Source organism: Musa acuminata, chromosome BXJ1-3 (assembly GCF_036884655.1).
Source record: "Musa acuminata AAA Group cultivar baxijiao chromosome BXJ1-3, Cavendish_Baxijiao_AAA, whole genome shotgun sequence".
NCBI lineage: Eukaryota > Viridiplantae > Streptophyta > Magnoliopsida > Zingiberales > Musaceae > Musa > Musa acuminata.
The window spans coordinates 42,282,258-42,298,294 of NC_088329.1; the positions used below are offsets into that span (position 1 = coordinate 42,282,258).

A 16,037-nucleotide genomic window follows, 5' to 3' on the forward strand; every position below is an offset into this window, starting at 1 on the left:
TGCGGATTGGCTGGACGCGTCAACTTGACTAGATAATTTCGCGTGGGGAGATGAGCGGCCGGTGCCCTTCTCTCGATATGTGATTTGACTTGATATAATTATGGTTCGTCAATTTGAGATCTTGTCGTTTAGGTTAACCACAGGAGAAATATGTAAAGCTGGCATGAGTTTCGTGGAGATTGCGACTGTTTCATTGATTATTACCATGAATTAGACGTGTCGAGACTTTCAAAACACGAGAATAACTCGTAGAATAATTCGTGATGTATTGGGAAGGTATTGTTTAAGTCATGCCGAGATTTAATTGTCGATTCGTTCTCCGTTTTCGTTAATTTCAAATATCTTTTCCATATGTTGTATTTGCTATTTTAAATCGAGTTCAGAGTTATATCTTGAGTTACGTTCTTGACTTTATAATGGATGGGAGAGTTGTAAAGCCATTGGGAATCATGGTTAGAGAATGTTAGGCATGCTGATGTTGTGGGATTTTGGGTTTTATAATAAAAGAATTCTTCAACTTTCTGAAAAGTTCTTGGATCAAAGTTAGGAAACACAGAAACATACGGATTAATATGTTTGATCTCATCCCTTGTTTGTGAGAAGGAAAAGTTAACTCCTCTTGACAATAAATGGAATGCTACATGTCTATGTGTTAGCTTTGCTCCTTAGTCATGACGTGAGAGTTTTGTCTAGGCTGCAATTTGAATGTTGTCATTAAAGATAAAGTTATCAGGAAGTTTACTTTGTGATTAGTTTAATTTTACATCCGATCATATTGTTGAGGAAAATACGATGTGTCAGACTTACAAACAGAAAACTAAATTTTCTACTTCATTAAGAGGAAAAAGAGTAATTCAAGTGTAAGAGGAGCTAGTTTGCTCTTTCTTTTTCTCTCCAAAAGGTATCGCAAGTTTCTTTTCTTGGACATAACCTCCATTAGAGAAGGAAATAAATATCAGTTTTGATGATTCCCTTTACACTATAGTCAATCACTACTTTGAATTCATTAAAAAGTCCTTAAGAAGAGTTCCACTTATCATAGGTTCCTGATACCTATCAATTTGGGAGGCCGGATATGGTAGACATGAATTCTGATACATATAATGGGAACCATAATATGAGCTGTAAAAAAATAAATATAATTATATATATATATATATATATATATATATATGTGTGTGCTTTCCAGATATTTGTGATAATTCAGTGACAAAACCAAGAATCTGAAGCAGGTTTTGAACAAATTAATAACTAATTATATTCTTGTTTAGTTGACCTTCTTTGGTGTAATTGAAGTGATAGAAGATATTGCTTTGATTTCCTCCTATAAACTTCAAAGATTAGTTTATAGATTCATCTTCATTTCAGGAAAAATTACTATTTACCTACTTGTGGCTTGATGTTATTGTAGCCTTTTTACTGTGTGTGGTGTATAAGGTTGTTCCTTAGCTCACTTGTGTTTTGTTCTATTAGAGGCAGCCCTTGTCACAAGACACCTAACTTTGAAAATAACATGGGATGAAATAGTGATGTGATGCCTACATCAAGATGACATGCCACTGATGTGGTGCATATGTGGCATCCATGTGTGACTCAATGGGCCTTTGTTACCAGTGTGCTTACATGACATTGATAGCACAAAGGTGGTATCAATGTGAAGCCAATGAACTCTCATGACCATTATTGTTGTCATGTTTCATGCCTAGTAATGTGAGCAGGAACTCATAAAGTCACATAATCACCTAAGTTGTTGCTAACCCCGCAAAACTAAAGTTAAGCAAAGCTGAATCATATTAACTAGCCTCATGATATTAAAAGAAATAAACACAAGATTCGTCTAATATGAAACTCTCTTGCCTCTCTTCATGATTTATAAGAAAGACCTTTCAAAAACTCCATTTCGCTATGGTCTGTACCAGATTCGCCTTACCCTAACTTGTCCTGTTGTCTTAAGATGGACCTGTGGATTATACTTTTCCTCTCTCTCTCTCTCTCTCATTTTGCCCTCCAAGTACCTTTTCTCTCTCATCCATTAGTTCATCACCTCACTGAACTGACTATCTTTACCAATCCTTTTTTGGTGATCTCACAATTTTAACATGCACTGGCATGGCACCCACTGTATTGTGTCGGCCCAATATTATAGTGTGAACATGGCATCAATATGTGCATCTATTTGACTAATGTAGGACCAATATGCATCCTATTTTAGTCATTTCATATGCATATGTACACCAATCAATGTTGTACACCAATTCAATTCATCTATTTGTACGCCCAGCTTTTTCTTAATATTATCATTACGTGCACAATTTGCCCCTTTGTGATACAACTTAAATTTCACATATAAGTGCATCTTCTGTTATAGTTGTATTTTATCAATGCAAGGTGGTAGGGTGAGGGCTAAATGTTTGATGGTGCAAAAAATAGATGAGTTAAGTGGTCATTGGGGCTTGGTAGTTTCCCCTGAAATTATAGTTATTAGGAGTAAGGAGCCCGTATCTGGAGACACATTAAACATAAGTGGTAAAGATAATAAACGTAGTTATACGGGTTGTTTTTGGACTTCATTTTGATGTTTAGAGTTCATTCGACTGCATTTACAAAGGATAGTTGATGCAAAGCTTCTGTATTGATGGCTGAGAAAATAAGTGTAAATGCAACTCGAAGACAGGATGAAAATTGAAGAGCTTATTTATGTCATTATCTCCATTCATGCCTAAACCTGTAAAACTATTCTGATTGATCTGTTTACTAATTGGTATTTCTTAGTTTTTCTCTGGAATTTGTTAATTTTACATTTTAATTATAAGATCATGCTTGACCATATCTTTGATGATTTTCTGATGTTGTGCAGACGGGATGCTGCGTTGGCTCTTACATGTGCTGTAGTATTTGTCTTGCTCATAGTGTCTTGTTATGCAGCACTTTACTTCAGATACTTCAAGGTTTCAGCTGTTTTTGTATGCCTCGGAATTCTTCTTCCGACATGCCTTAAGATTTCTAGGCATCGATGGGTTGCAAGGAAAAGGGAGAGAAGAATGTTGTTACCTTTGTCCATGTGAATATTATTGGGGTTCTATAACTTTTCTGGCAGATAACCTGCCTAATTTGTTAAGAGATGAATTTGGCTTAATTGTCTATCCAAGAGATCACCCATTAAAGATCTAACATTGGTTGCTGATGCCCTCATGATATTCCCAACATTTCCCGGACTAATCATGGTATGCCATTTCTCTTTGTTCTATATCAAAGGATACTTCTTTTACCTATTGTCTTCATCAAATGTTGAGGCTGATGAATTTGTCATGGAACCAATATCTCTCTTCTCTTTGTATAATATTTGATAGGTTGGAAATCATCAGGTTGTAAAATGTTGCAACCTTGTCATGGCCCCTCTGGTGCAACCAATGTATGATTTCTTCCATGTCCAGTGTTTAACCATAACAATTTTTTAATTTAGCAGATAAATATTAATCTTCAATTCGCAGCGTAATTGAATGTTTATGATGATATTTCAATTTGAGAAAATAGATTATTGGCAGAAAATTTCATGTTCTTGAAGACTTCTTTTTTCCAATAAGTAAAATTATGTCGATTTGGTCGATAATGATTATTTTTAGCAATGAAAAAATGTTAGTTTTGCTGATAATGATTTTTAATTTATTGATAAACTTGAATTTTAGCCCCTTCTTTTTTAGAAAACTATGATATGGAATAAAGAATTTTTGTTGGAGTAATTGCTCAAGAAAAGAGTACATACACGTAGAAATCAAGCTGGAAGGCACGTAGAAATAATAAAAGAGGCTTTAATTAAATTAGAGCCTCAAAGAGAAAATATAATTTTCGACGAATTTCTTGAAAATTTACGATTGTATGGGAGGATTATTTCCCAAAGGACTTATCTGTGCCTCTTCGAAAAGAGTCGACCACATATTTCGGTAAAGCAAAATATGTAGGGAAGTTACAGTTCTTTCTCTCTCTCTCTCTCTCTTCTCGCTCTGCCTCCCCAATTTGCTCGCGCCCCATCGACCACTATGTCTCTTAGGAAACGGCAACGCGTCGGGAGCAGCGGCCACCTCTCCTCCCTCGACGGAGCCCTAGCGGAGGAGCGCTCCTCCCCCTCGCCGTTCCGCTGCCCCGCCTTCGACCCTGGTGGCTTCAACGACCCTTCCTTCTCTGACGTCCTCCTCCACCTCCAGTTTGATCCCGATCTCGACCCCCATCCTGACGCTTACCTCACCTGCCTCGACCTTCACGTCCAGTCCGCCGCCCTCCGCCGCTCCGACTACTTCGCCGCCCTCCTCTCCGACAGGTGGCAGCGACCTAGCGCTTCATCCGGAGACGCGATCCCGCTCCGGGTAACCCTCAAGATCCCTCGAGACGATGATCGCCACCGTCAAGGCCCCTTTGACGCCCATGTTGCCGTCATTCGGCTCCTCCACACCCTCGATTTCTCCGGAGCCGTCGCCTCGGTTACTGACGCCCTGGAGATGATGCCGGTGGCGCTGGAGTTCCTGTTTGAGGACTGCGTCCGGGCTTGCGTTCGGTTCCTCGAGGCAATGCCTTGGACGGAGGAGGAGGAAGAAAGGGTCCTCACGTTGATCCCTTTCCTCGGTGAAGAGGAATCCCGGGAACTCGTCGCTAGGGTTTCGCCCATGGTGGCGGCCTCGGGAGATTGGAAGAGCATGTCTGAAGAAATGCTTCATGGATTGATCGACGTGGCGATCAGGCGGCACCCCAATGTGGCCACCGTCAAGGCTTTTGTGGCGAAGATACTGAAGGATTTCCCGTATCGGGAATCGGTACAGAGGGTACTGGACCAGGCCTTCTTGTCAAGCTTGGAGACGGTGAAAGATTACTTGGGCAAGTATGCGAGCCCAGATGTCCGGGTGGCGGAGGATAGCGATGAGAGGGAGGCGATCCAGAGGCTGAATTTGCATGCGGTGATGTCGAACTTAAAGCATTTGCATTGGCTGGTGGAGAGGATAATCGAGGTCAGGGTGGCCGACACTGCAGTGAGGGAGTGGAGCGAGCAGGAGGCACTGGCAGCTGACTTGATGAAGACTTTTAGGGACGATACATGGAAGAATATTGCACCCGGACTACCATTGCTGGTCACCAGGTGCAGCTACCGGCTTGCCGATGCTGTTGCTTCGGGGGCTACTTTGGCTCCTCGACAGGTCTGCCTTTCATAACCTTCGTTTCTTTACTCTACAACTTATGTTCTATTCTGAAAAATATGTTAATTAAGATTGTTCAGCATCATGCATGGGGAACAAGAGCTTTAAGTTTTCAGTTATGGGGAAAAATACCAACGATTTGAAAGAAGTGTGATTTTTTTCTCCTCCAATTTAAATTTGTGACGGAAGTTAGTTTTACTCAGCTTTCTTTTATGAGGTAATGGGGACTCCTGACAAAATTAATCCAATTTTTTGTTTAAATAACATAGGTTTTTTTAATTGTTATTTTTTACTATATATTTTTTCTTTATTGCCATTGATAGATTAAGCCATGTTGGAATGGCCAGATTTCAGGTGGGTGCTATGGAAGCTTTAGAACTTGGTCCTTCAGACCTGCCAAAATTAGTGTTAGAGGATGTGTATTCAACTATTTTGCTAACTATGAGCCCTTGTAGTGATAAAAAGTTTGCAACTTTTGGTCTATCCGAGTCTCCTTTGAGGTAGAAACATTACTGCAATTCCACAGACTAGGGATTTCACTGCTCTAAAACTTTACCATAGGTTCCACATTTCATGTTCGACAACGATTCAATCCCAAAGGATTTTGGTTGATTCTAGTTGTCATGCCCCAAGTCAAGGACGTACATAGATGTCATATACTTACAAGTACTAGGCACAATTTCGTTTTAGTTTTACTATTGATTTGCAATTTTGTGGATGCCGCAGGATCATTTCGTCTTACATTGTCATCGTCATCTTTTTTTCTTTTTCCTTTCCTGTGCGAAAATTGCAGGATAATTTGGTCTTACCTGTGTCTTCATCGTCTTTTTTCTTTTTCTTTTCCTGTGTGAAAGTTGCAGTCTGCAAGGTGCTTAATCCTCTTGTCTTGCAAGTCCTGTTCCCAGCTTGTTGCGTTAGTCAATGGACTGAACTGCTCTCCTCAAGTGTGGTGGCTGAAAACAGCATTTGATGATTTACTGGATCTTTTGATTTTTGACAGGAACATTGTTGACATGTTCATCCTACCATTGCTATCTATAATTGAAGTACATCATTAATACACTATCATTTTATAATAGTGGTAAATTCTGCCTTGTATCATTGCTTAATCCACCACCATTTTGCTGCTTATCCATTTTTTTTTTCCATACCTTTTGTGTCCTTGTTCCTGATGTGCTGATACCATTGACAAAAGTTATGTGCCACCCACCAACTCAGTGGACACCAATCAACATTCCTATCACTTTTTTTTTCATAGATATGGACTTATTCATAATTATGTACACAACCAACTGTTTCATGCAAATTCATGACCAGAATGCCTATCGTCTTTAACTATATGGCTGCTATACCCTTTAAGTTAGTCCATGCAGTTGCCATCACCTCCAGCTTGCCAGAGGTCCAAAACAAGAAAATATCTGTATTTAAGTCTATCTCCCTCCATCTTCTGTCGGATGCGAGATGAGTTTTTTTTCTTATGTTTTTGTAAGTTACAGAAGATGAAGCTTGGGATCAAGTTCCTATTAAATCATAACCCATCCATGTATAAGATTATCTATACCTAAATAGTTCTCATATTGTTTAACAGTTTAATATCTCTTCTACACTCCTTAAAATGGTTCTGTCATGAGTGACAAACTTTTTCAATAACTTGAATGTAACAGTTTATCATTTTTTTTATAATTTATTCCTACCAAGATCACATGATTTTTATCTAAGATGTTTAATTTACTAAGCATTACCATATTCGTTGAAGTTATATACTTTATTATTATTCTTTATTCTTCACTTATTTAGTTCCATGATGCTTTTGAATTTTTGGTCTGTCATACCATTGCAATCTAAGCTTCCCAGTTAGTGATTGGAGCCGATGAACTCCTAACTGTAGTAATTCCTGGTCTCAGGTAAGAATGAAGATTGTGAGAAACTGGCTCCCTGTGTTGAATGTTCTCAGGGATACCTTTTCACCATTGCCTAGTGGCTATAGAACACTTTACCCAGATCTGGAAGAGACATTTTTGAAGATTATATCCACCTTGCCGCTGTCTGATGCTCAAGAGTTGCTACAGCAGTGCCTAAGCTTCTCCACCCGCAATCTTGATGATTGCCCACACTTGACATCCGCATTCAAAACATGGTTCAGACGTGCTAATAGGCCTCCTCATGATTACAGAACCAACTAATTGCATCTTTCCAGCAAGTAGCAGCTGCATGAGATTACGGCTATCAGGTTAGTTGAAATTGCCTATAGCTCTGAAAACTGGAAGAAGTGTTTTTTTTTTTTTGGTATCATCCATACTGCCTATTCAACATTTACAAATTTGTTGAATTTTTGCTAATGATTTTCTGGATTTCTTAGATTGTTTTCTGCTAGGATCATCAGTTATTGTTCTATAAACTGTGAATTGGTGCACTTTGAGTAATAAATTACTATCTCTGGCGATCACAACAATGTACCCGAGATTAAATTCCAATGCTGAGTCAGTTGAACTTATTTTTTATTATTTTATATGTCATTAGATTTTGTTCCATTCCATAGTTCATGCTTCAACTATTTGTGGCTCAGAGTTAGACTATATATATATATATATATATATATATATTTATTTATTTATTTATTTATTTTTTTTTTTTTACTAGTTCATTTCGCCATGGTCTTGTTTATCTTGAACATGTTGTTTGTGTAACTATTTGTTCTTTTCCTTCTTGGAGAATTGCTCATCATAGAAGAAATTTAGTCTACTAAATTCATTCCTTACTGAAGCATTTATTAGTAAAATTAACTTGCTTTTTCAACAATCAATAGAAAAATCAGGAATTTACCAACTGATTTACATCAACAGCTACAATCATTATGATTTTTTGGAGGTCCCTGATAGTCATAATGACATGTGAGAGGCTCAGAAACCATGGTTCAAATTTTGGTCATACCCATGGACACTGATTGGTATTTACCGATGCTATGGCTGACCACTACAGGGACTGGGCAGATTTCACCCACTGGCCAAAATGGAGCTTACCAGCCAGTAAGCTCACATTACAGGGCTGACTAGACAGTAAGCTGATCGGTAACGAACTGCACTTGATGATCAGTATTGAGTTTTTTTGTTCTGGTTTTTTAAGTTGTTGACAACAGTCTTATCTTTCTTTTATTTTTTTTTCTCTCTTTCTCTTTCTCTCCTTTTCTGCTGCCGCTGCTCCTTTTCCTCTGCCTCGTCCACCACCACCTCCTCCGCCTCTGCTACCCCCACCTTCTGCGGTGCATCATTCTTCTATTAGAGTTGAAGCTGTTGATTACTTGATTATGATCTGTGTTTTGGGTGATTAAAGAGCCCAATTGTGGCTTATACACTTTATTTCTGACGGTTCTTATGTTGACATTATTCTTTTTCTCTGTCTCTTCAGCCAGCAGTGAGCGCGAGATTGATGCCATGCTGCACAATACTGGAGGTGGTCTACCATTGCAGATTAGCTATCTTTTACTAGTTCCTGTTAAGTTTCAGACATCTGAGGACTTGAAATCTGTAGCCATCTACGTGGATAACACGGCACCACTGAGGCATGAAGTATAGATGGTAACTTGCTATTCGTGGTTCCCATTTGTGTATGTATTGAACTCTCTTTCTCGTACGTCGTGGAGGATTGGAATCCTCGTTATGACATCTACGATGCATCGTTTCCGATGATGTTATGCTCTTGCATTAGATTGCAGTATGTATGGTAATTCATCGTCCTCCAAACGACACTCGTCGTCGGAAACTTGATGTGCTTGTGTTCCATCGTGGTCGTCAATGGTGTCACGTCGTTGCGAGAGCCACCTTACCAGGTATACGCCGCTTCTTGGATGGCGGATGGAAGTTGATGCAGGTTAGGGTATTGCTTTGTGATTTGTGACTACGGATCGTTGGATGGAAGTCATAAGACGGACCTGAACTCATTGACCGGTTCGATTTTGGGTCGATTGTGTCAGTATTACCGAAAAGAGCCGATTGACCTGGTCGCCGTCCCCTTTGGTTCAAATAACGCAGTCGGTTATCCTTTCTTTCATAGGCCGGACCGGTTCAAGCCGGAAGTTGCTATGTGTGTTATCCTATGGGCCTGCCTAATCATCCGATTCGATTCAAATAACGCATTCGGTGCGCTCGTTTCTGAACCCTTTCTTTTATAGACCGGACCGGTTCTAGCCGAAAGTTGGATTGTGTGTTATCCAATGGGCCAAATTCTTTGATTTGGTTTAAATAACGCATTCGTAAGTTTGTCATGGTTTTTGAACCCTTTTTTTTTAGACCGGACCGGTTCGAGTCGAAAGTTGGATTGTGTGTTATCTTATGGGCCAAATTGTTCGATTTGGTTTAAATAACGCATTCGTAAGTTGTCATGGTTTTTGAACCATTTCTTTTATAGATCGGATCGATTCAAGCCGAAATTTGCGATGCGCGTTATCCTGTCGGCCCATCCGATGCGCGTTATCCTGTCGGCCCATCCTGTCCCAGTTCCATTTGCCTTTCAGCCGAGGCTTCTTGCCATGGTGAAGGCACCGCCGCCATGACTCCCTCCCTCCAAGCTCCACGCCGCAAGCAGGCGGTGGCGCAGTTGCGTCGACCCATCACAAGATGCAGGGACGAAGGGCGCAGCCCCAAGTTGTCGATTGGAGGGCACGCCGTGACACAGGCAGACCACGGCGGAGTGAGCGGCAGCGGAGATATCCAGTCACCGTCGGTGGTAATAAGAACGGCGAACTTTAAGCATTTGAGGCCAAAAAAATAATTTTTGGGCCCCTTCGTCATCGGGAAGGTGGACGGTAACCTCACTGGGCGGTATTCGTACCCAATCCTTACAGGCCGGGCCGAGTTGGGCCGCCGCTGTCAAGTCTCTGTCCACCTTGACGTCCTTGTAAGAATGGGTCTGAATCGACCGTTTTAAGTGGGCCTATAACAGCAACAAAATCTCAATTTATATTTGGCTGACAACCAAGCAGGAAGTCTCATGGATTATGTTTCCAGAAACATTGCAGAACATTCATCAACACAACAGCATCAGCTTCAAAATATGTTTCTCAATGGTGAATAGCAAACAAAACCACAATCACAAAGGGGAAATCTAAACCCAATATCCACAGTTCTTCATCCGCATACCAATTCCCTTGAGATGAGAGACTATAGACTGGGATGAAAGAAACAGCAAGTTAAATCAATATACAGAACCCCGAAAAACCACCAATAAAGGATCAATTACATGAGAAAAGAATTGCAAATTGCAGCTTGTTTTACAAGAACAAAAAAGAACCAAACCAAACTGCAAAAAAATGAATCAGCAGCATCCCCATCACCGTGACCGACTGAGACAAACCTTTGCCTGCCTGCCTGCTGCCTCGAGGACCAGCTCTCGCAATAGAAATTTTGTGTAATAAAGGCATGGGCAGGAGCAGAAGAGAAAGAATTGAACCGACACAACTCTCATCTCCTGTAACACTTGACCAAATTGAGGAGGGTTGAACACTAAACTGGCCATGAATCGGATGCCGATAGGCAGGAGCTCAAATGGAGAGTCCACCATATGTTATTACCCATCAACTCACAAAAGACCTTTTCAATCGTCCATGTCACGTAAACCCGATGGCTCTGGGAAGATCTCCTTGGATGGCCTCTTGCGAGAGAATGACTGCTCCCCGCCGCTTCCTTGGGACCTGGTTGTGCCGGAGCGTCTCAACAGTTGATCCTCCCTCAGTTGGCCTGGCACAGAAGCAATCTCTGAGGAGCTGCGTCGCCAGCTCCCCATGAATGCAGCGTTCCAAGAACCCCTTGACGAAGTGGCCCTTAGCCTGGCCGAGCCAGAATTGTTGTCTTCTCTTACCACCTTCAGAGGGTTCTCCAATGCCTTGAGGATGTGTCTCATTGGTGGACGCCTGCTAGGCTTTGGATCGAGGCAAGACTTTGCTACGATTGCCATGGCCCAGACCTCCTCCAAGTGGTCCTCATCGACAACAAGGAATGGATCAACAATCTTCGCCACAAGTCCCTTTTCGTACATATTGATGTAAGGCAGGGTGTGATCAAGCATCTCATTTATTATGGCATCACTTGACCCGCTAATGCCAAGCTTACCGGTAACCAGTTCGAGCAATATCTTGCCAAAACAATATACATCGTATGCACACGTTGCAGGTGGCCCTGCAAATTAGTGAAGGAACAAAATTAATCACCTGCAAATCGAACAAAACAATGAGAATCGAAAGTTCCTTTAGAATTTCCATACCGGAAATAGCTTGTTCTGATGTCCTGCAAAAAAGAAGAAAAGCAGATGTTAGATCATGGCAAGCTTAATGATATTTTAGCAACAAAAAAATTCTATAATGTGTCTTTTTTAGAGAGATGACAACATCAAGGTATTATGGCAAGTACAAGTATCTAATAAACAAGATTTAAAGCGGTAGACAATGATACAAGATGAATATGCGTGTTTATCAAATTTTGACACTTTCTAGAGCAGGCCCACAGGTAAAAACGACAAGCATACACCTGCGAGTTTCAACCAACAGAAGATCAGTGACATAAATGGAAAAAAAAAAGAGGAATCATTTGCCTTGTCTTCCTGTTTACGAGTCATCTTTTTGCAGCATAGATTTCAGTGACTGTTCACTCTACCAAATCTCTCAATTTTTCTTTGCTATTTAATGGCTAAACACCTTCTATGGAGAAGAATAAATGGCCTCCCTCGACAAGAGTATTCACAAGAGAATTAGCAAGACAGCCATCATAACAGTTTTTCTAGTTAGATACATCCACAGATGAAAGAAAGATTAGCTATTCAGCCTGGCTGATTGTAAGAATCTAATGCAGCACGGATCTCATTTTTGTCACCCGAAGGATACACTATGATGAGATGTTCACAAAGTTAGTGAAGATTCACAACTATTGATGGTGAACATATATAACAGGATTATTATTTGCAATATTCGATCTTTTCCTCTATCTGCTAACTCAATCTATCTACTTCTTTCTTACAGGAATCTCAAATCATCAAGAAACAGAATATTACAAACTTCTGAATAACAACAGCTTCTAAGAAAATGATAAGCTGTGCAAGGTTTCATGTTGCCTTTCCAAGGCTGTCTGTGATTGATGTTTTATTTTCTAATGATGGTTTCCTAATTGGATGCAGCTGATGCTGATTCTTTTCTTATGTCTTTTTCTGATTAATCTTTTAATACTAATATCCTTATATTACCGAATTGATAAATATGCTGCGGTTTTCAGGACAGCACCACACACTCTTGTTTTGTTTAAAGAGGCCTACTTTATGGCATAAAAGAAGGTAAGAGATTGGAATGGATACCATCTCACAGCATTTAAAGAAAAAAGCAAATTCCGAATAGATATTAGATGATGCACAAAGATGACCAAGATCCAATATAGACAAGAAGAAAATGGGAAAAAGTAAGTACAAGATTTGTAAACAAAGGATAATGTTAAATTAGACTTACTGTGACTTTCTCAAAAGCCTAGTGATGACATTTTGGTGCGCTTCTCCTTCCTGTGCACATACCTCGCTTAAACTAGCAAGCCTCACTTCAAATTTATCATCAAGAAGGATACTGCTTGCTTGGATGTCTCTGCAACCACAACAATTTATCAGTTGGATAATACTAGATGAAATACTTGTGACAACAAGGATATTTTGACAGTATTGCCTCAGAATATATGGATGGAGGTAAGGAACTCTAGCTAAGAATTTAAGTTTGCAACAAAGATGGGAAATCTAGGCTGCTTGAATTACACAAGATACAATTTTATGGCTTGTGATCTAGAAAGAAGGGGTCATAGGACCTCTGTACAACATGTTCTTTTAGGTTTCATTGAAAGCTGCAGTAACTGATGCTGGATTCATATCTTATACAAAAGAATGATCTAAAATCACAGAAGCATGGCAGGTGTCATGTATTAATAAATTATTTACCAACTGAGCGAAGGTCAAAGACACAACAGGTTCAAACATTGAGCCCAAGAGGGTTGCTAGCATCCCTAAAAATGATATATTTGCCAAACAGAATAAAAAATGTATAAATGTCAAAGAAAGGTTCAGCATTAATGATGACGATGAAAATATGATGACAAACCAATTTGGTGTGCATGAACTGGCAATGAATCAAGTTCCCTGATGTGAAAAAAAAAAAAATGAATTTACGAGACGAAAAAAGGAACACTAGAATCATGTGTCAAACAACAACATAAGAAACTTAAGAGGAAGATATATTACCTATGGACAAGGGGCGGCGAACATTCATGATGAAAATAGCATAGGGCCTCGGCAATGCCTGTTGCAATCTTCAACCTCTTTAACCAATCCAATGAGTGAAATCCTTCTTCTGGCTCAGGTTTCCTCTGCAACGCACTACAAAGATCACCATTTGGCACATATTTATAGACAAGGAATTTCTCATTCTCATTCTCATTCTCATTCTCCAAGCAGTGGCCTATAAATGGCACCAATCTCCTGTGCAAACCCTTGGAGAACAAATCCAACTCTGCAGCATAAGCGTCCTTTCTGACCTGTACATTGATCCTCTTCACCACAACAGAAACTCCGCTTTCCAAAACACCACGGTAAATATCTCCAGAGTGTCCATGCTTGATAAGGTTCACATCACTAAAGCCCGAAGTTGCCCTAACCAGCTGCTCATAATGGAAGGCCTCTCCTACAGCTGACAAATTGACAACAACACTAGAAGCCTGTGTGCCATCCCCAGGAGGGCCTTCAGCTCCACCACTCTCCTGCTGTTCAACTCTTGGGCCACCTGATCTCTTCAAACAATATACCAGCAAAAGAATCGATATCATCAGCACCAATGTGCCGCCGAGAGTTCCTATCAGTATATATTTTAAGTTCCGATGCCCCTTCTTGGAAGTGCTCGACGGATGAGGACTTTGGGTCACATTACCATCATAAGGTAACCCTCTCTCAGTGTAGAACTGCAAACATTCTTCTGGTTTCCTTTGGTTAATAGCATCTTCAAAGCAATTCAATCCAAAAGTTATATTGTTGCTCGCATTATCTACTGGCAATGCACCTTCTAAGTAATTATTCGATATATCCACCATTACAAACTCGGTGAAAATTCTCCCAAAGCGAGAAGAGATGGAACCATAGTAGAGATTGCTTGAAAGATCAAAGAGAGCACCACTGATGTTCTCATTGACAACAGCCGGCGTAAGGTCTGGAAGTATTCCAGTAAGGTTATTGAAAGAGACGTCAAATACCCTTAGCTCTGAGAGAGACCACAGTGAGTCCGGCAATGCCCCTGAGAAGTGATTGTGACTCAGCTTGATGGACTGAAGCCTGGTGAGACTGGCAAAGAGATCAGCAGAGAGAGAGCCCGAGAGCGAGTTGTTGCCCAAGCTTAGGTTTTGTAGGCTCCTCAGGTTCTGGAGATCATCAGGAAGAGAGCCGGCGAGGGAATTGAAGCTGAGATCAAGAACTGTGAGGGAGGAGAGATCGCCGAGCTGTGCGGCGATCGATCCGGTGAGGCTATTGTTCCCCAAGATCAGGGTTTTCAAGTCTCGGATAGTGCCGAGAGCCAGTGGCACCGGGCCGGAGAGGAAGTTGGAGGAGAGATCCAGGTAGGAGAGATTGACGAGAGCCCCGAAGGACGTCGGGATGGACCCGGAGAGAACGTTGCGGGAGAGGTCGAGGACCGTGAGGTTGCCGAGCTGACCGAGAGTGGGCGGGATGTTCCCGGTGATAGCGTTGCGGGCGAGGACGAGTACCGTGAGCCCCGCGGCACCGCTGAGGGAGTCGGGGATGGAGCCCAAGACGGAGGCGTCGCGAAGGACGAGGACGGCGAAGGTCGGGGCGAGGTCGCGGCCGAACCAGTCCGGGATGGGGCCGGGGAGCGCGAAGCCGGTGGCGTTGAAGGAGCGAAGCTGGGTGAGGTTCCTGAGCCCATCGACGGCGAACCGTGGGTTCTGGCGCCCAAGCCGGGTGCGACGGAGGCCGGAGAGGTCGACGCCAAGGACCCGCCCGGCGGCGCTGCACGCGACGCCGGCCCAGGACGTGCAGGGTTCCACACGGCGCGGCCAGTCGCGGGCGCGGAGACCGAGCGAGGCGCGGAGACTGTAGAGCCCCGAGAGATCGGACACGGAGCTCAGGTTCTGCGCCGCCGCGGCGCACCACAGCGCGACGACGAGGACGAGGACGAGCGCGACGACGGCGGCCGCGACACGGGGCATGGCTACGGGTGGGACCGAGGATTACCAAGAAGTGGCAACCTGCGGCACACGGTGTGGGCCCTAGCGGCCATCAATCACCGCCCGCCCTCCGCCAGCGCCCCTGCTTCGGGCCTCCTCCTCCTCCTCCTCCTACTCCTCTGCTTCCGCTCCGCAAGCAGCATTAACAGACCACCGCAGTCCTATCAATGCCCCTCCCTTTCTTTTCCTCTCCGGCCCTCCTCTCAGTTGCAGGGGGAGGAACAGATACGAAGAAAAAGGGAAAGGAGTAGGGGAAGAGGAATGAAGAATCGACGGAAGAAGCGAAGCAGAAAAGCGGGCGGGTAGAGCAGCTGCTTCGTCTACAACTACTCGTTCGGGGCGAGTTAAGAGGGGCTCCAATTAAATGCTCAAACACAGATGCCAGCTGCCTCTCTCTACCTCTCACCCTCGCTCTTCTTCCCCCCTAATAATGGCGACAATAAAAGCAATACTGGACGACCATAGGAACATTAAAGGTTGGAATAAAAATGAAAGTATTTAACTTTATGGGCTTTTGATCGGTTGGGTGGCCGGCGGAGGCGGAGGCGGTGGCGGTATGAGCCGCCGGAGGAGTAGGAGAAGCAGTCAGGTGGAGTAGGGAGGGGTTGAC

General features: G+C 42.3%; 2 protein-coding genes across 2 annotated transcripts; one reads left to right on the top strand and one right to left on the bottom strand.

Moving 5' to 3' along the window:
• Nucleotides 1-3,941: 3,941 nt before the first annotated feature.
• Nucleotides 3,942-8,869, top strand: LOC135632096 (BTB/POZ domain-containing protein At1g63850-like). The gene is made up of 3 exons (XM_065140489.1): nt 3,942-5,183; nt 7,088-7,413; nt 8,589-8,869. The coding sequence occupies exons 1-2, from the start codon at nt 4,038-4,040 to the stop codon at nt 7,364-7,366; spliced, it is 1,425 nt and encodes a 474-aa protein (XP_064996561.1). The 5' UTR covers nt 3,942-4,037; the 3' UTR covers nt 7,367-7,413; nt 8,589-8,869.
• A 1,483-nt stretch (nt 8,870-10,352) lies between these two features.
• LOC135632101 (probable LRR receptor-like serine/threonine-protein kinase At2g16250) lies at nt 10,353-16,037 on the bottom strand. The gene is made up of 4 exons (XM_065140500.1): nt 13,440-16,037; nt 12,667-12,795; nt 11,439-11,461; nt 10,353-11,353 (listed from the first exon to the last, which is right to left on the bottom strand). Exons 1-4 carry the CDS (start codon nt 15,407-15,409, stop codon nt 10,773-10,775), a joined length of 2,703 nt encoding a protein of 900 aa, XP_064996572.1. The 5' UTR covers nt 15,410-16,037; the 3' UTR covers nt 10,353-10,772.